General features: G+C 36.1%; 1 protein-coding gene across 4 annotated transcripts in view; it reads left to right on the forward strand.

Moving 5' to 3' along the window:
- The window catches only part of DENND4C (DENN domain containing 4C), a 72,515-nt gene extending 57,145 nt beyond the window's left edge, over positions 1-15,370 (forward strand). For all 4 annotated transcript variants that reach the window (XM_064403407.1, XM_064403410.1, XM_064403408.1 and 1 more), the window contains 8 exons: positions 486-661; positions 1,678-1,860; positions 4,218-4,407; positions 5,360-5,605; positions 6,918-7,035; positions 8,638-8,791; positions 9,904-9,968; positions 10,631-15,370. In XM_064403407.1, coding sequence (XP_064259477.1) covers positions 486-661; positions 1,678-1,860; positions 4,218-4,407; positions 5,360-5,605; positions 6,918-7,035; positions 8,638-8,791; positions 9,904-9,968; positions 10,631-10,767 — 1,269 coding nt within the window. In that variant the 3' untranslated portion in view covers positions 10,768-15,370. The remainder of the gene's footprint in view (positions 1-485; positions 662-1,677; positions 1,861-4,217; positions 4,408-5,359; positions 5,606-6,917; positions 7,036-8,637; positions 8,792-9,903; positions 9,969-10,630) is intronic.
- The last annotated feature ends 990 nt before the right edge of the window (positions 15,371-16,360 follow it).

Raw genomic sequence — 16,360 nt, forward strand, 5'->3', positions numbered from 1 at the left:
ATTTTTCTTCCCCTTCCTTCACTTGAGCAAGGAGATTGCTAGAGTGGCTTTGGTGAGCACCTGGCATCCAGCCAGAGTCGACACACCATAGTATTATCAAGGTTTCTTCTGTGTTTGATTGGTTTTGTGGGAATGCTTTGCTCTTTTGGATAAGTAGACATGCATTTACTTATACAATTCAAAGCAATTTGTATATGCTGAAGTCTTCATAGAAGCAAGCAATTGCAAATGCTAAATTAGTAGCCTTTTGGGGTAATGATTTTTCCATGTCAAATAAAATAAATAAAATTACTAAATAAATTACTTATATCTTCATTTCATAGGTAAAAATTAATGTGGATGAGATAATTCTGAATATGGTGAGAAAGAAGTGGTGAACTCATTTCTCCCCACTAGCCTTCTGGTACCTGTTAAACTTCTATGGGTACTAAGCTTATAAAAAACAATTGTAAAAGAGCCCTGATAATAGTTCTTTGCTGTTCTAGGTCTTGATGTCAAGTTGCTCTCAATGTAGAGCTTGTGATGCTTTAGTTTATGATGAAGAAATCATGGCTGGGTGGACAGCAGATGACTCAAACCTGAACACTACCTGCCCTTTCTGTAAAAGTACCTTCCTACCTTTGCTTAATGTTGAATTTAAAGACCTTCGTGGCTCTGCAAGGTCAGTGCATTTTATAGATACTCCATTTCTGCCTCTGTACCTGTGTGTGGTTATATTTTGCACAAGAGGATCTTTGATATCTTTCCCTGTATAGATGTTAGCAAGAATGTTACTGCCTATTCAATGGTTGTGATTGCACTGAAGGAAATGATAAGTTGTGTAAACTATTCAGTTGCATTTTAAAACAGCCAGAACCCAAAGAACTAGTTGCCTTTTTATAATGTTTTTGTTTCATAGTTTCTTTTTAAGCGTAACTGTATGGAAAGCGTAAATCAGTTTTAATTTTGTTTTGTTATGACAAAGCCTATGGACTTTAAACTTTATAAAAACATAGGAAGAGGTTTTTAAATCTGTCAGCAAAGAATTTTTCCCAGAGCAAATTTGTTATCAGCATTTAGTTCCCGATGCTCCACCTTATTGTTTCTGCAGTTTGAGCTTCTCTGCTTGCTGTTTTTAACCTCTATTAATTGCACTGTGGAAAATGGAACTTAAAATTAAGTTCCAGTTCTCACTGTAGTGGTTATTGCTGTGAAGCAAAGGATCCACTAGTTCTCTAATGCAGAAATTTAACATCTGTATTAAGTGTAGAGTGTGTACTTCAGAGAATTAGTAAAGCAAGACACATTTGTGTTGTCATGTGCTTGTAATGGTGTATAATCATGTAGTCTGTAATGTCACATTACAATAGCAACCATTTTAAGTGATGTGTCACCTATTAATACACCATTGCTGATTTGAAGCCATGACAAACAAAGTACACTTGTAATGATTTATGTCTAGTGTAGGATGCCTTCCTTTGCAGATCAAATCTCTCTATGTGTTCATTTACTCTGCCTGTCTAAGTTCCAGGGGTGAGAACAGGATGAAATTTATGGCCTGTTGTCAAGCTTTTTAATGTTGTGTTTCCTTCTTTTGCTACTTCTGAAAAGTAAATGTAGAAAATAATAACTTTATGATTTTATGCTTATATCTTTACCTTTGTATTTTTCTCCTTCCCATTAATGTTGTAACGTCAGCTTTTTCCTGAAGCAAAGTACCTCAGGAGATAGTTTACAGAGTGGCACCCTTCCATTAACCACAGATCCTCTGGAGCAGAAACCATTGTCCACTCCAGCTGTTGCTGACTTAATCAGTTTTTCAGATCACCTGCAGTCCAGCCACACCATAGCTGAAGAAACCAGCTCTGCAGCTGAGCAGGGGTAGGTAAAACAGGATTGTTAGTTCTGTCAAAAATGCATCAGTACTTGCATGCTTATAAGGGTAAGGTCGGCTTTTATACCAAATGATTGTAATGATTATCCTCAGTTGTAATGATTATCCTCAGTTGTAACTTGAGGATAATCACTTTCCTTTCTCACTTTCTGTAGCCATGATATCTTATGAAAAATCCTCTGCTAGGATTTTTCCTCTCCTGAGGAGCTGGGAGCCTCAGGAAAGAAATGTAAACAATAACTCTCTGCTGCTGTGGAATGCCACAGGTGCATCTTCCATTGGTCCATGTGGATTGTTTTCAATCAGTGACCAATCACAGCCACCGTGCCAAGGCTGTGAGCAGTCACAGGATTTTGTTATTCATTCCTATTCTATTCTTGTCTTGGTAGCCTTCTGATCCTTTTCTCTCTCTGTTCTTTTAGTTTAGTTTTAATGTAGTATTTTAGTATAATATATAACAGAATAAATCAGCCTTCTGGTGAAAATGGAGTCAAGCCTCGTGTCCTCACATATGGGGTCCCAGCTTAGACAAGAACTTTCTGCATGTTTTAAGTATGCTTTTATCAGTTTGAAGTAAACTCATTCCACCAAGTGAGTAGGTTCTAGAGATACAGCTATAGAAATGAATCTTCATGTCCATCTGCTATTGATGAATAGGTAAAACCTTTACTCAGTGTGGTTAAAACCCAATCACTGTTTAAATTCACACAGAAATTCAAGCATTGCTTCTTCTTTCCTTGTATGTGTGATATAACAATAAGGCCACTGCACTATGGGAAAAAATAAGTCCATTTGCTGGAACACTTTGATTGAGAGAAAGTTCTGGGAGCACTCAAGACTTGTGCTGAGCTTGTGTTCTATGAGAAACCTGTGTAAAAATTAAATTCTGAAAAACAATATTGCTTTTGAAACAGTTTGAGGAAAAAAAGCATTAAGGGGAAGGTGTCATGTTGGATGGGGGAAGAACTAAAATAATGCTATGAATTGTGACCTGTTTGTTGGGGTGGTGATATTTTCTTGTAATTGTTTGGGGTTTTTTAATCATCATTCAATTTGAAATTCTGGAGTATTAGTGCCTCAGAGTGATGACCTAATGCCTGTGTCAGACAACTAAAACTTTAATCAGTGCAGTAGTAGTTAGTCTTAATACACTAAACATTAAAGGTGGTACTGCTCATGTTAACATCTTTATTTTGTGACAATGTATTTTTAACTAAAATAAAATTTAGAACCAAAAGTCACTGCTAAATAATCTCTTCCCTCTCTACAAATTATCTGGAAGCAGACAGTTTTCTGTTTCACTTTGTTTGTATTTCTTTACTGTAGTTAAAGCTGTAACTTTATCCATGATAATTATAAGGAGCACAGAACGAATATTCCCAGATCTACAAATGTCTTGATTGCATGCATTAAATCTGACAAGCCTGACTTTACTTAAATTAGCTTGGTGGATGAGTTTGACACAATTTTTTTATCATTACTTCAACATGCAATTTTTAAATTGCTTTCTGCTCTACTGTTGTTCTGTTTATGACACTTAGAACATCAGTGGAAAAGGATGTAAAGGTGAGTGTAGTCAAAAGGAAATAATCTTCATAGACTGGCGGAACTGTGGATTGCTGTTTTTTAAAACTAGGTAAAGCTGTACAAGAGCAGTGGTTTCTGTACAGAACTGCAGTGCTTTCAGATTCATGTATTAAGTTATACTAGCTGCTTTTCTGAAGGGATGTTTATACTGGTCTGAGGTGCATTTTGTTCTGTGTTGCCTAAACAATGGAGCTAAATGGAGAAAATTGGTTTGGGATCTTCACTTGGCAGCCTTCCTCTGCTTCCTTCCTTGTTGGGGTTCGTTTTGGGAGGGGGGGCACCCTGGTGTGTCCCCAGAGGGCCCCCTAGGCTGTGAGTTGGCTGGCAGCAGCAGGCAGGCAAGGAGACTCCACACAGCTTCTGAGGGTGCTGATTAGATGGGAGTTTATGGTCCCATCCCTGGGAACAGCGTGGTTTCTGAGGGAAAAGTGGAAAGGGGGAGGGAGGGGGAGAGGGAGAGGGCCTAGGGGATGGAAGGGCCAAGAGGGGAGGAAGGCTAAGATGGGGGGAAAAGCTAAGAGTGGCTGGTCTCGTTCGCACGGTTTAAGAAGGAGATTGAAAGTGGCCATGGAATCAGACTTGTGCCAATGGGATTACAGACACGCGATGGTTCAGGGCAGGACCACAGGCTTGGGATATACTCTACATTTTGGAAGGGTGAGACAGAGCATGCCATTTAAATAAAATGCAATACTGCACTTCCTGTTGCCATAGAAATGTTGAAATATTAACATATTTTCTTGTAAAATTCACACAGTGATTTGGCAGAAGAACAGACTACAGATCCCACCACCATAAAGACACATGCCAATAATCCACCAAAAAGGGGCGTGTCCTTGACTCGGAGCCACAGTGTGGGAGGTCCACTGCAAAACATTGATCTCTCCCAGAGACCATCTCATGGCATTTCAACAGTTAGTCTTCCAAATAGTTTGCAGGAAGCTGTGGTAAGTCTAGAAGCTGCATATTCAGTTAATAGAAAAATATTGAAGACAATGAATTTTATAATATTCCACTGGTAGCATTCCTGTCCATTTGCAGAATGGGAATGGCCAAGCATATTTTCACCTTCTTATAACTGAAAAAAAATCTTAGTTCAGTTAATCTAAAATTGCTTTTTCAATACTTTGTCAAACAAACAGTTCTACTTGATTTGACATGTTCTCTCTAACAGAATGAAGCTAGTCTTTGTCTTTCTAAAACTGGAAGTTCAGTAGTAAAGCAGCGCCGACAGCTGACTAAACACAATTGCAAGATGGAAAGTTTGTTTCGTTTCTGTGCATTTACTTACACTCCTGCAGTATATTCTATTAGGCTTACCTGTGGAGTGGATGGGAGAAGGTGAGAGGCAGTATTGAGACTCTTACCTTTCTTGTGAAAAAAAGTGTTTCTCACCTCTCTTGGTACTTGTTATTTTCCAGAGGCTGCCTTAACATGTGAAGTAATGATTCAGTTCCACAGCTCATATAATTACTGACATTTCTCTTCACTTTCCACTGCTGCAGGCTGGGTACTGGCTACCAGCTTAAATAGCTTAAAACTGCACCATCAGGAATAAGTTCTAACAAATCAGCATTTTTTTTCTTGTTCACATAATAGAAAAAGCATAGGTGATTGATCTTTAAGAAATCTCCAACAGTCAAAACTGGTGATGCTGTTAAAGTTATTGTGTGTTCAGTAGCTCCAGAGCTTCTTCCAAGTGTCAAAAGAAACTTTGCAATGGAGGTTTCCAGGGCAAGTAATCCTGAGAAGTATTTCTGGAAGAAAAATCTTCTTTGATTTAGTAAAAAAATCAAAAGCAAAAACAAACAAAAAACTCTCAACAACAAACAAAAAACCATCCCAAAACGAAACCAAAAAACCAAAACAATTATTTTTTTGTGCATGTTTTATTATTAGGATCCTTTAATAAAACAGCGGAACCCTGCCCCTGTATCTGTACCCTATTTGAGCCCTTTGGTACTGCATAAGGAGCTTGAATCACTCCTGGAGAATGAGGGAGAGCAAGTAATTCATACATCCAAATTCATCAATCAACACCCCATAATCTTCTGGAACCTAGTCTGGTATTTTCAGCGGTTGGATCTGCCCAGCAACTTGCCTGGACTCATTCTGACATCTGAGCACTGCAATGAGGGAGTGCAGGTAAATGGCATCCTCGTGTTAGATCGGCAGGTATTACAGTGAGCAAAGCTGGAGGGCTTGGTTCAAAGCAACTGCCTAAATAATTCCTGAACAGCTGAATATAAGTTCTTATCACACAAGTAGATAGCTTTGTTTCCCACAAGGATTCTTGAAGGAGATGTGTGAAAACAGTCTTCAAATTCTAGTCAAGATGGTCCCTACTGAAAAGCCAGAGAGTAAGATTCATTGAAGAATAGGAAACAAGATGTGTCTGCAAAGAACTCAAAAACTGTAATATATTACAATACACAGAGTGAGTTACACACTTGAGTTTATAATCCTTAAATTTACTGCACAATATTTGTTGTTCTCTTCCAAGAATAGGTTTTGCTATTCAGACTCCACCGAGTTTCATTACTATAGGACTAGAACAAAAGAATGTAGAACAGATCTATCTTTTGAGTATTTTGCCTTTCTGATTTAAAGGAGTGGATTGAAACCTATATAATTTTTATGTGTAGGTACAAGTTGAAATTAAATATGTATTTGTACCTGATGCATGCCAAAAAAGTAGTATTTTCCTATATACTTATACACACTTCAACTTTAAATTCTTTCCCTCCATTTTCAAAAAACACCCACCTAGAACTGAGAAAAATTTTCCGAGAAATGAAGTTGAAGACAATAGTAATGAAATCTAAAGCATCCTGGAAAACTACAATGCATTAACAGGGAAAACAGCAAGATGGGACATAATAGAATGTAATTATTATTTAAATAGACACATTAAGTGATAAGTTTTTCTTGTCTGGTAATTCTTATTTTATTAGTGATTCCAGAGGCACTTAATTTATAAAATAATTACATAACTGTTGTTTTGACCACAATATGTTTTAATGGAAATAAATAGTTCATATTTGTATAGATATGAAGATTCTTTCTGCTTTTTGGGAAGGCCAATACGTAGACATGAATACCAAAATGTTCATGAGGTCAGAAAATATTGCAATATGGTGTGATTAGTAGTACAGGTCCAGTACTATGTCTGGTGCACAAAAGATATTTCCAGATACATACTCAAAAATATTTTCTTCTGTAGAAAACGAAAAACATTAGAATAAACTATAAAGAATAATTAAATGCTGCAGTACTTGTGACTGCTCTAGTAGAATGCAGTTTACTGTAGAGCATAACATCTACTCCTGTTTGTTAGATTCAAGTTAAATAAAGTGAACTTCTTTGTTCACAAAAATAGTAAAAGAGCAGGAGTTTTAAAAAATGTAACACTGTACTGGTGTTTTTAAAACTTATTCCCTTTCCTCGTGTGTTTTAGCTTCCTTTGACATCTCTTGCTCAAGATAGCAAGCTAGTATACATCCATCTTCTGTGGGACAATATCAACCTCCACCAAGAGCCAGGGGAGCCCCTCTATATATCTTGGAGAAATCTCAGTAAGTAGAACAAATGCTACAGAAAACAGAGGGAGAAGAGACTATGAAAATAAACTGTTGGTTTACAGTAGCTGAGGCATACCCAGCCCATCAATTTGCAGTATTTTTTTAGTATCTGAAGCATCTGCAATCCCTTCACATAGTACTTCACATAGTCTGGGTATCAAATCAGTTGTGAAAATAAGTTTGATCTGCTCATCACATGTCATACACTTACAAGATGCTCTAGACATGGTGCTAAATAACCCTCACTTGGTTTGAATGCACTAAGTTTCACTTCAGTTTCACTGCATTATCTGGTAATAGCTATGCAGGCGTGTACGAGAAGGCTCTGTTACAAAAAAGTATCTTTTGTAACCTCATCAGGGCCTTTAATAGGTGCATTTGGCACCCCTCTTGACTGTCAAAAAGTAAGATCGAAGAAAGCCTTGACTAGCATAAAAACAGGCAGACTGGTTATAAGAACTTAAGGACTTCCTTACTTCTGATCATCAGAAAACCTTCTAATTCCATGTTTTTATTTTTAAAAACTATGCTAAGAACTGTGGCAGGTGCTAATTTTGCTTCTGAAGAATTAAAAGGCATTTGTTGAAAAATGTCTTTAAAATAAAGAGGCTGATCAAAAAATTACAGTCAAGAGCACAGAACAACATGTGTTATTTCCCTCAGATTCTACAAAGCATATTGATGTAACCACAGTAGATGAAAAGCATCCCCAAATCATAGCCATGAATGAAGATGCATAAATATATATATATTTATGTAAACAAAGGAGCAAAGGGCCTGTTTTAGATGAGGAAGAAAAATAGACAGGCCATATAGCAGTGTCAGAAAATATTCTGAAAACACAAAATTACGTTTTGTAGAGCATCATAGGTGCCAATTTGATGAAAACATAATGTCAGTGGGGTCAAGATTACTAGGCTTGGTCTCCAATTCATTTACACACCATGTACTCACTGCCTAATCTGTAAACTTACTTCTTTGTCAGTACATGGACTTACTATTCCCTCATGAGTCGCTGTCTTTCAGAAAATAATAGTTCAGTGTTATTCTGAGCATGGCATTTTAAGTGACAAATCATGGTGGTAAATGTCTTGGTCATTTTCTTTCCTGTTTGATTCAACTGTGCGTTATCTATTTCAGTATGTATCCAAAATTATCAGTTAATTATAGGTGGCTTTTAAGAAAGGCTTTGATAAGAAAAGTTTCTTTGCTAAGAAAAGTGACACTTACTTTTTTTTCTTACCCCTTGTGTAACAATAATCTTCTTGCAGTGAACCTAATTTTTAAGTACAGCAATAATACTGAGCTAACCAACCATCACAGGCAACATCTGATGCTGGGCACTCTTCAGTCTTGTGTATTTCTCTGTTGTGTGGGACCTCTTGCACATGGATACTTGATGCATCCTGTAACTTACGGGTAGAATTACTTTTGAGTGAAGACTATGAACAGACAATGTCCTTCCATCATAATAAATTTCTCTATATTTAGTAGAGGTTCTCTATGTGTATCTCACTTTTGGAAATACTTCTGCTTATTAAAGTGGAAAAAAAAATTCTTTACTGCTGTAATAGTCTGTACGGTTCCACTTCCCAGATTCTTCTGAAAAGAAACCCTCCACACTGGCAGAAGATCAGCAGGCAACATACACATTGTTAGAGAACATCAAACTAAGTATTCAACACAATGATGTTATGAAGCCAATCAACCTCCTCCTACAGAAAGTTAAGCCAGATGTGAAACGACAGAGGTAAAGGCATAATCTCTTCTTAGTTTCCCCCCACTAAAAGTTAATTAAGATCAGACTGTGTATGTTTCATAGCGATAATTTTATAAATACCTCTCAGGAAGATTCAATTTCATTTTTGTCCCCCAAAAACCATGTGTACTTTTTTACACCTGTGTTTACCAACTTTTTTACACCTGTGTTTACCAACTGATGTACTCTGTATTCAGATGCATAGTTCAACCAAATGAAATGGATGAGTGTGATTCTTTAATAAAAATGGACACTTTACAATGAGTAAGAAAAATGCAGGTATTAATTACACAGATTTTGATGTTGCTCCAGATCTAGCAAATTGACAAATACAAGTGTCCTGTTGCAGTGTGTGGAATATTCTTGCAAGTTATATCTTCTGAAATTCTAGCAATCTGGAGTATTGGCTATGAAAAGTTGATGCAGTGTGAGTCACAAAGAGACAGAGATGTGTAAATAATTCTTGTATTTTGTGACCTGCAGTGCAGTTCAAGGAAGGCTTTGTACAAAAGCACAGACTCTGAAGTAAATTATAGCAGATTCAAGATGTATTTGAAGTTTCTTAAGCTAAGTCATCTTTGTTTCTGTGTTTTGTAGTTGCTAAAAAGAAACAGAGACTGCCCTGCTTGGAGAAGCATCTTTGTTTTCCACTAGGGGAAAAAATAATATCTGATTATTTAATGATACCTATTTCTGAGATTGACCCTAACATTCTGAAACAAAAAACAAAAGTATGTGATGGATGATCTGAAAGAAACCCATACCCACATATTGCTTCATGGTCAGACAGGAATGAATTAATAATAAATAAAAAAAAGTGGTGGTTAATTTAATATTTCTTGTTTATTAGGCATTTCTATGGCAGAGGAATTTTTCATAGAAAATGTAACTACTAGCATTTGGGAGTAATGTGGTTTTCTGTCAAGTAAAAGTATTCAGGCATTAAAAAACCTGAAGCTAGTAGTCATGTAGATTGGTCACTTTTTTCCAAGCAAGGTTAACAGAACTGTTATTGAAACTACATAATGGAAGTCTTCAATATTGACTTTGAAAACAGGATAGTTGATGCTTTCATTAACTCACCCTTCAAAATATTCCCCTAGGAGTTTTTATAGAGAAATTCTTTTCCTGTCTCTGGTGTCTCTTGGAAGAGAAAACATTGACATTGGTAAGTAAAAAAATACTGTGAAATGCATAGTCCTTTTAGATATTTTTCATGAAAGCTAGTGTATAAAATCTGTTGCTAAAATTCAGTTGTGTTTTAGTGAAAATTACTGCACTGTCAGTCTTTAGGTGTTGTTTCTATGTAAATATAATTCAGAAACCATTAATTTTGACTTGGTTTGGAACCACTAATGAGTTGCTTTAAACAAAAAGTATTTGAAGAGCTTGAAGTTTTAATTCTCCATGTCTGAAAGCTTGTTTCCAGTCTTGTCCATCTTTCTCCAACCCACATATCAGACCTATGTTATCCAAACACCTGATTTCCCACCCTCTACTGATCTCTTCTATCCTGTCTTCTGTTTGGTGCTACACAATTGAAGTTTCTCCCTCATGGAATGTGATAGGGGAGCTACACTGGGAACAGGCAAATGGAACTGTGAAAGAAGCAATGGACATCCACTGTGATGTGTTGTGGTGCTACACCATCTTATGGGGATCCTTTTCAGGTCCTCTGAGAAGGTGCATTTTGAAGAAAAAAAATCAGCATCTAGTTAATGAAGATAATTTTGTTACTATATAAAAATCACCAAAAGCATTTTGTAGGAATAGTAGTGTGCATTGTACAGTTTTTCTTAAATAACTTCAACTGTGCTTTTTCTGTTTCAGAGGTCTTTGATAGTGAATACAGACTTGCACTTAAAACACTACCAAAGGAAGTTCTTGAAAAGATGCAGAGAATAGACGTTCCACCAAGCAGCAGGGTTGAGTGTTGCAGGAAGTGGTTTGGAGCACCTTTAATATAAAAACAAGGAAGACGCACACCATACTTCGGAGAGACAAAAGCAGAGCTGAACAAACCCAAGAGCATGGGCACTTTCGAGTCTCAAAAGGTGTTAATTGAGCAATTTGTCAAACCAGTTTCATTGAACTGCAACACGTATACTTCTCGTTCGTCTCATGGGCACATTGTAAAATTTGTCAAAAGTTTTAAAATTATGAGTTTGTTTCAGTGGCTGATCTGCTTTCCCCCTATATATATTCTTTAATTTCCTCAAAATTTTCCTCCACAAATCAAGTTGTTCAAAAAGCTGATTATGAAACAGCAGTCTATAGCTAGTAACTTTCTTAAGAGCCACCAATATTGGTGTATTTTAATGAAGTACTTTTCCAGTACTCATATTCTTCAAAGCTTCTTTAAAATTATCTTTACCTAGAGAGGGGTCTTTTTATTAGTGTGTAGTATGGTTGTATGAATGTAAATATTTGAAACCTTGGATTGGAAGCTGCAATGCAGTTGCTTTCATCAGACAGTACATTAAATTGCTACCCTTCTCCTGACTCTTATCCCAGTCACTATTCTGAACTACCTTTGCTGACCTTTTCAAAAAAGATCTACAGCTCTGAGAAAACAGAGACTTACAATCAACTTTCCTATATTCTCTATCTGATAAACTATAAGGTTCTGTAAATGTACTGGCTGCTTTCTCCAAAGAAGGATAAGCTTCTACACAAAGCAGCTGAGAAATGGATGGCTTTCTAAAAATTATGTAGGAAGCTCAAATGGTATTAGAATACACACAAGAATTATCAATATGTACTGCCTGAAAAAAGAAATTATGCTTTATACTATTTGCATGTGTGTTTAAGTGGTGTCCTCCTCTAATTCTTCATCACCCTCTCCCTTGGTTTTATACTAGCCTGTGGGTTAATTATTTTGCACTGATAGTCCAGATTCAATATTTCAATTGAGATGTATTTATAAATGTGGTCTTCAAGGTGTATATTAGGAGAAATGAAGTGCTTATGTGTATGATCTGAAAAGATGTATCCATCTTTTGTGTTGCTTCTAGTAGATAAGACACTTCCTCACCTCACATATTTAATTGACTGCAGTAGTCATAGTCCCGGCAAGGAGAGCCTGGATACTGGTCAACAGTGTAAGTGTTTCTGTTACTTGAAGAATATTATAAGATTTATTCCAGGTTTTTGCTGAAAGTTAGTAGTATGGCTTTTACAATGGAAAAATTCATAGAGAAAAAATATATTTGTAGCATGTAAAAGGAGCATAGCTTAAAGTATTAATTGCATCTGGATATGAATGTATTTACTTGATACTACTTTAAAAACTGTTCATTCTTCAGAATGATGAGGGATGAAGATCTGTCTGGAACTATTTTTTACATGAAACAATAAAACCAATTTTTTTTTTCATGAGATGAAAACAAGGGAGTTGCACTACATATGACAAAATATATTTACATCATGGACTGATGCCTTGTATTTTGTCTAAAAGTGCTGATCCTAAGTTAATATGGGGATATTACCTGGACAGATTCTCTCCTAATGAAACTGTTGTGCTTTCTCAACAACTGAAAGCAAGAAAGCACACGGTGATTTTTTTTTTTAAATTCTTTATTCTTTGGGTTTATGCACAGTTGCTTGCTGATACCGGACCTACATGACAATTAAAGAACAGTCCTTGATTCTTCATCTTTTCCTCTCTTCTTCAGTTACATAATTGACATGGTTCCATACTTCTAAAATTGAAATCTGTCTAAAGCAAACAACTTAGTATTTCTACAAATCAAAGCCAGCAAATTTTTCTGTGTAACTCTATGCATTATTTTTCAACAGACAGCTACACAAAGACCATTATTTTTGAGTATTAAATGGACAAACCATGTGATTATGTAATGCAACTTGCAAGAAATCAAGTTTTAGTTACACTTAAATTCTCCCAACTCATTAAATGGCAAGGAAAATCTGTCTAGTGAGTGTTGGTTTAGATACATGACATCCAAGCAGTTTTAAAACATAGTAACTAATATTATTATGAACTAGTTTTCCTAAACACATCATCTTCCTTTCCAAACAACTTTCTCATCTGTTGCTGGAAATACAGATTAATAAGGGAGTAGTGTTGTAAATATAGCAAAGGAGATTGTGTCACATCTAGTGTTAATTGTTAAACCTTTCCCAGCTATATACACTAAACAAACAAAGAAATACCCAAAAAAACCAACAGAAGTAAATCCAGAGGAAAAAAGGACAGCTGCAGAATTGGACTTGCTTTGATTTGCTCTTGCATATTGTCATTTTTGTACACTACAAATTAACTGCAATTCCTGGTATAGGCACCTGGATTTCAGGGTGGTAGAAGTCCTGCATGTAGCTACTTGAAATCTTGAATCTACATATTGGAATTGATTCTTTAATGCAGAATAAAAAAGGAAGACCTTCTCCTTTTTGTACGGAATTCTTAATGCCTAGGTTTTAGAGTAGCTAACTAATCAGTTGATTTTTTTAATGTAATCCATAGCTCAGATGAAAAGGGAGATCTCTGAAAACAGTTTGTTTTCATCTCAGATTTTTCTGGGGGAAAAGTAAGTTTCACAAAATATGGCCAAAAATAACCAGGGAAAAGTTTCGGAAGTTTTTTGTAAGTGCATTGCAAACACTTTTGTTCTTCTAAAAAAGGCACTAAAGGCACCCTCTGCAATTTAATTGACAGGATGAACTTCTTGGGCTACATGGGGATGACTTAGTAATGTACAAATGCTTCTAAATTGTTTGACACCCACCTCCTAGGAATCCAAATTTATCTGAGTCCATTATACATTACTGATCTGAGCAAAGTGTTGGGAAGGAGGGATGAGGAAAAGCTAGATTTTGGTTCTGTTTTTTGTCAATATAAACAGAAGAAGTAGCATTTTGCTCACTTGCAAAACTCTTGCCTCCACATACTCTTTCTAGTATCTAAACAGCCAGTGTTCAGGAGATGATTCTTCTGTGGATATTTTGTAATTCCTACATACAACCTGAGGAAAACATTTGCAGATCAGCACTAACTTCAAAAGGTGTGATTTGTGCACAAAATGAGGATGGAGAGCAACCTGATAACAGAAGTGGATGCAAACAATGAATTTCAGGTACACCCGAGAACTTAGAAAGTTTATATTGAAAGAAAAATTACCAGAGAAGCTTCCTTAAATTATTTCCATAAGGCTGTTGAACTGCAGCCAGTTGTGCTAAGATACTACCTTGCACCTTTCATCCAGCTATAAATCAGTCACGTATACAGCTTGTGTGCTCACATGCAAGTGAGTGGGTTTTTTGTGGAATTTAAACAACAAATGAGGTCTTAAATGTTTAAAATCAGGATTCTTAAGTTAAAAAGCTTTTCTTTATTAATTATATTCCAGCACATCACCAAATCCTGACAACTTTGAAAACCTTTTAGACCTAGGAGACTGATGTGGCTGCAGTGTTGGCGCAGTCATTTGTTCCAGCTTTTACATGTTAATAGAAGCATCTGTATGTTACTTATAATCATATCCTGTCTTCAAAATTTATGTAACTTAAGTTTAGACAATACAATTGTAATGAAAAATATTTTATTTACTATATGTGTTACAAACTAAATCAATATTGCAAGTAACTTAGTCTTGTTCCGTGTGGAATTTCACATTGGTTAAGCTCCATCTACATTGCACTTGTGAATGAGTAATATTCTATTTTAACTGTGAATTAATGGCTTTTTGTATTGCTGCAGCTAAAAGAGTATACCTTTCATTGAGTTTACTGCTTTCTTTGAATAATTGCAACATAGGGGATATTTTCAAAATGTATATTAAATTAGATAATAGAAGTTATATTTTTAAAACAAATTGTTAAAATGTAAGGAGCTGAAGAATCCACTCAGTAGTTTTTTTCTTTTTAAAACTCTTAATTCAACAACTATTTCAATGCAGATAACTCCTATTTTATTTACAGTAAGCAGGTAATCTTATTCACGTAATTGTATATTTTCAACAAAAGGGTTCTTTTTTTCTTGCAACTAATAAAAATCTTAAAATGCATTCTGTATATCCACTTTTCACTGTGTATCTTTTTAAAAACAAACCCCTTTTAACTTGTAAGAGTTGAAACTGAATGGTTGGATTGGATTCTAGTTCTGTAGTCTCCTGTGCTGTATATTGTGATGCATACATGAGAGGATCGGATGGCGTTTTTATTTGTTCTTTCAGTCTGCATCAACCAATGGTGCAAATAAAAGGGATTGTTTGCTGTTGTTCAGAAGCACACCAAACTCCTATTAGGAGCTCAAAACAAACTATATAGTAACAAGGATGAAATGATGAATAAATTATGAATTTATTAAGTGAGCTGGGAAGCTTAATGCAATAAAATTTGCACTGGTTTAGAGACTGTTTTGAACTGTTGAAAAATGGCATCCATTTACTGTGCTTTGATTAACAATCGTTTCTCTGTAATATTTTTGTACATTTGACAAAAATTTGAGTTTAAAAGGGCACTCTATATCCTGAATTCTGTATAGATATTCTAGACTAAGAAACAATTTTTAATGTTGCGAAAAATAAAATATATATGCATCCTGTGTAAAAATGTGCCATTGTTCAGCTTTTTTCAACACTAGAATTTAAATGATTGACAGAATTTAATCTTAAGTGTAAATTCAGCCTATAGTTCAGCAAAAGACTTTTGACTGTCTTTTTGGATAATTATTTCACAGTACCTCAGTGGCTTTTGAATGATGGGAAAGAGCAGGGGCAGGGGGAGAGGGAAATTAAAAAAATGGGACTCACTTGTGGAGATGTGGCTTCAAGAGAAGATGGATGGCTCTGCGACACCTTCAGCAAGCCCTGGGCATCAGTAGAGGTAAAAACAGGTGAAAAACAGGCTCAGTGTGACACAACTGTAAAGCTCTTGTTTGTAGGAAGAGCATAGCCCCTGGCTTCCTGAGGATAGCTGGTGCTCTCTGCAGCATATTTGTGGCTTTACTTGGGAGAACACTTTGCAGGAATTCTGGTTTCTCAGTGGCTTCATTGTGGGATCACAGAGTGATGCTTTCACCTGATGCGTCCTGGCTTGTCAAAACATTGGTGGACTTCATAACACAGTTGTGGGTTACATGTAATTTCCGGTGGGTTTTTTTTTGTTTGTTTGTTTTGGGGGGTTTTTTGTTGTTGTTTTGTTTTGTTTTGTTTTTTGGGGTTTTTTTTTAGTTTGTTTTGTTCTGGTTTTTTTTATGGGGCAGGGATTGGAGTGAGGCTGAGATGAAATTTAAGTAGTAGAGATTGCCAGTGCCTCAGGCCTTCTTCACCTTCACAGCTGTGTATCTTTCAAGCCCCCCTCATGTACAGCAGTCAGTTCATTAATCTGACAGTAAACAATAAGAGTACAAAACCCAAAAGACCTTTCTTGGCTAATGAGACTGATGTGCACAGTACAGATTGATATCTTGTGGAGAAGATCTGTAATAAACCCGTATTTCCAGACCTAGTTTTAGATAGAGAGCTGTCAGGAACAGATAGTCTTCTGGACTTGTGTATCTTGCAAGCATCACACTGACTTTCCTTGTTTTCCTCTGAATGA

The sequence above is a fragment of the Passer domesticus genome, chromosome Z, assembly GCF_036417665.1.
Source record: "Passer domesticus isolate bPasDom1 chromosome Z, bPasDom1.hap1, whole genome shotgun sequence".
NCBI lineage: Eukaryota > Metazoa > Chordata > Aves > Passeriformes > Passeridae > Passer > Passer domesticus.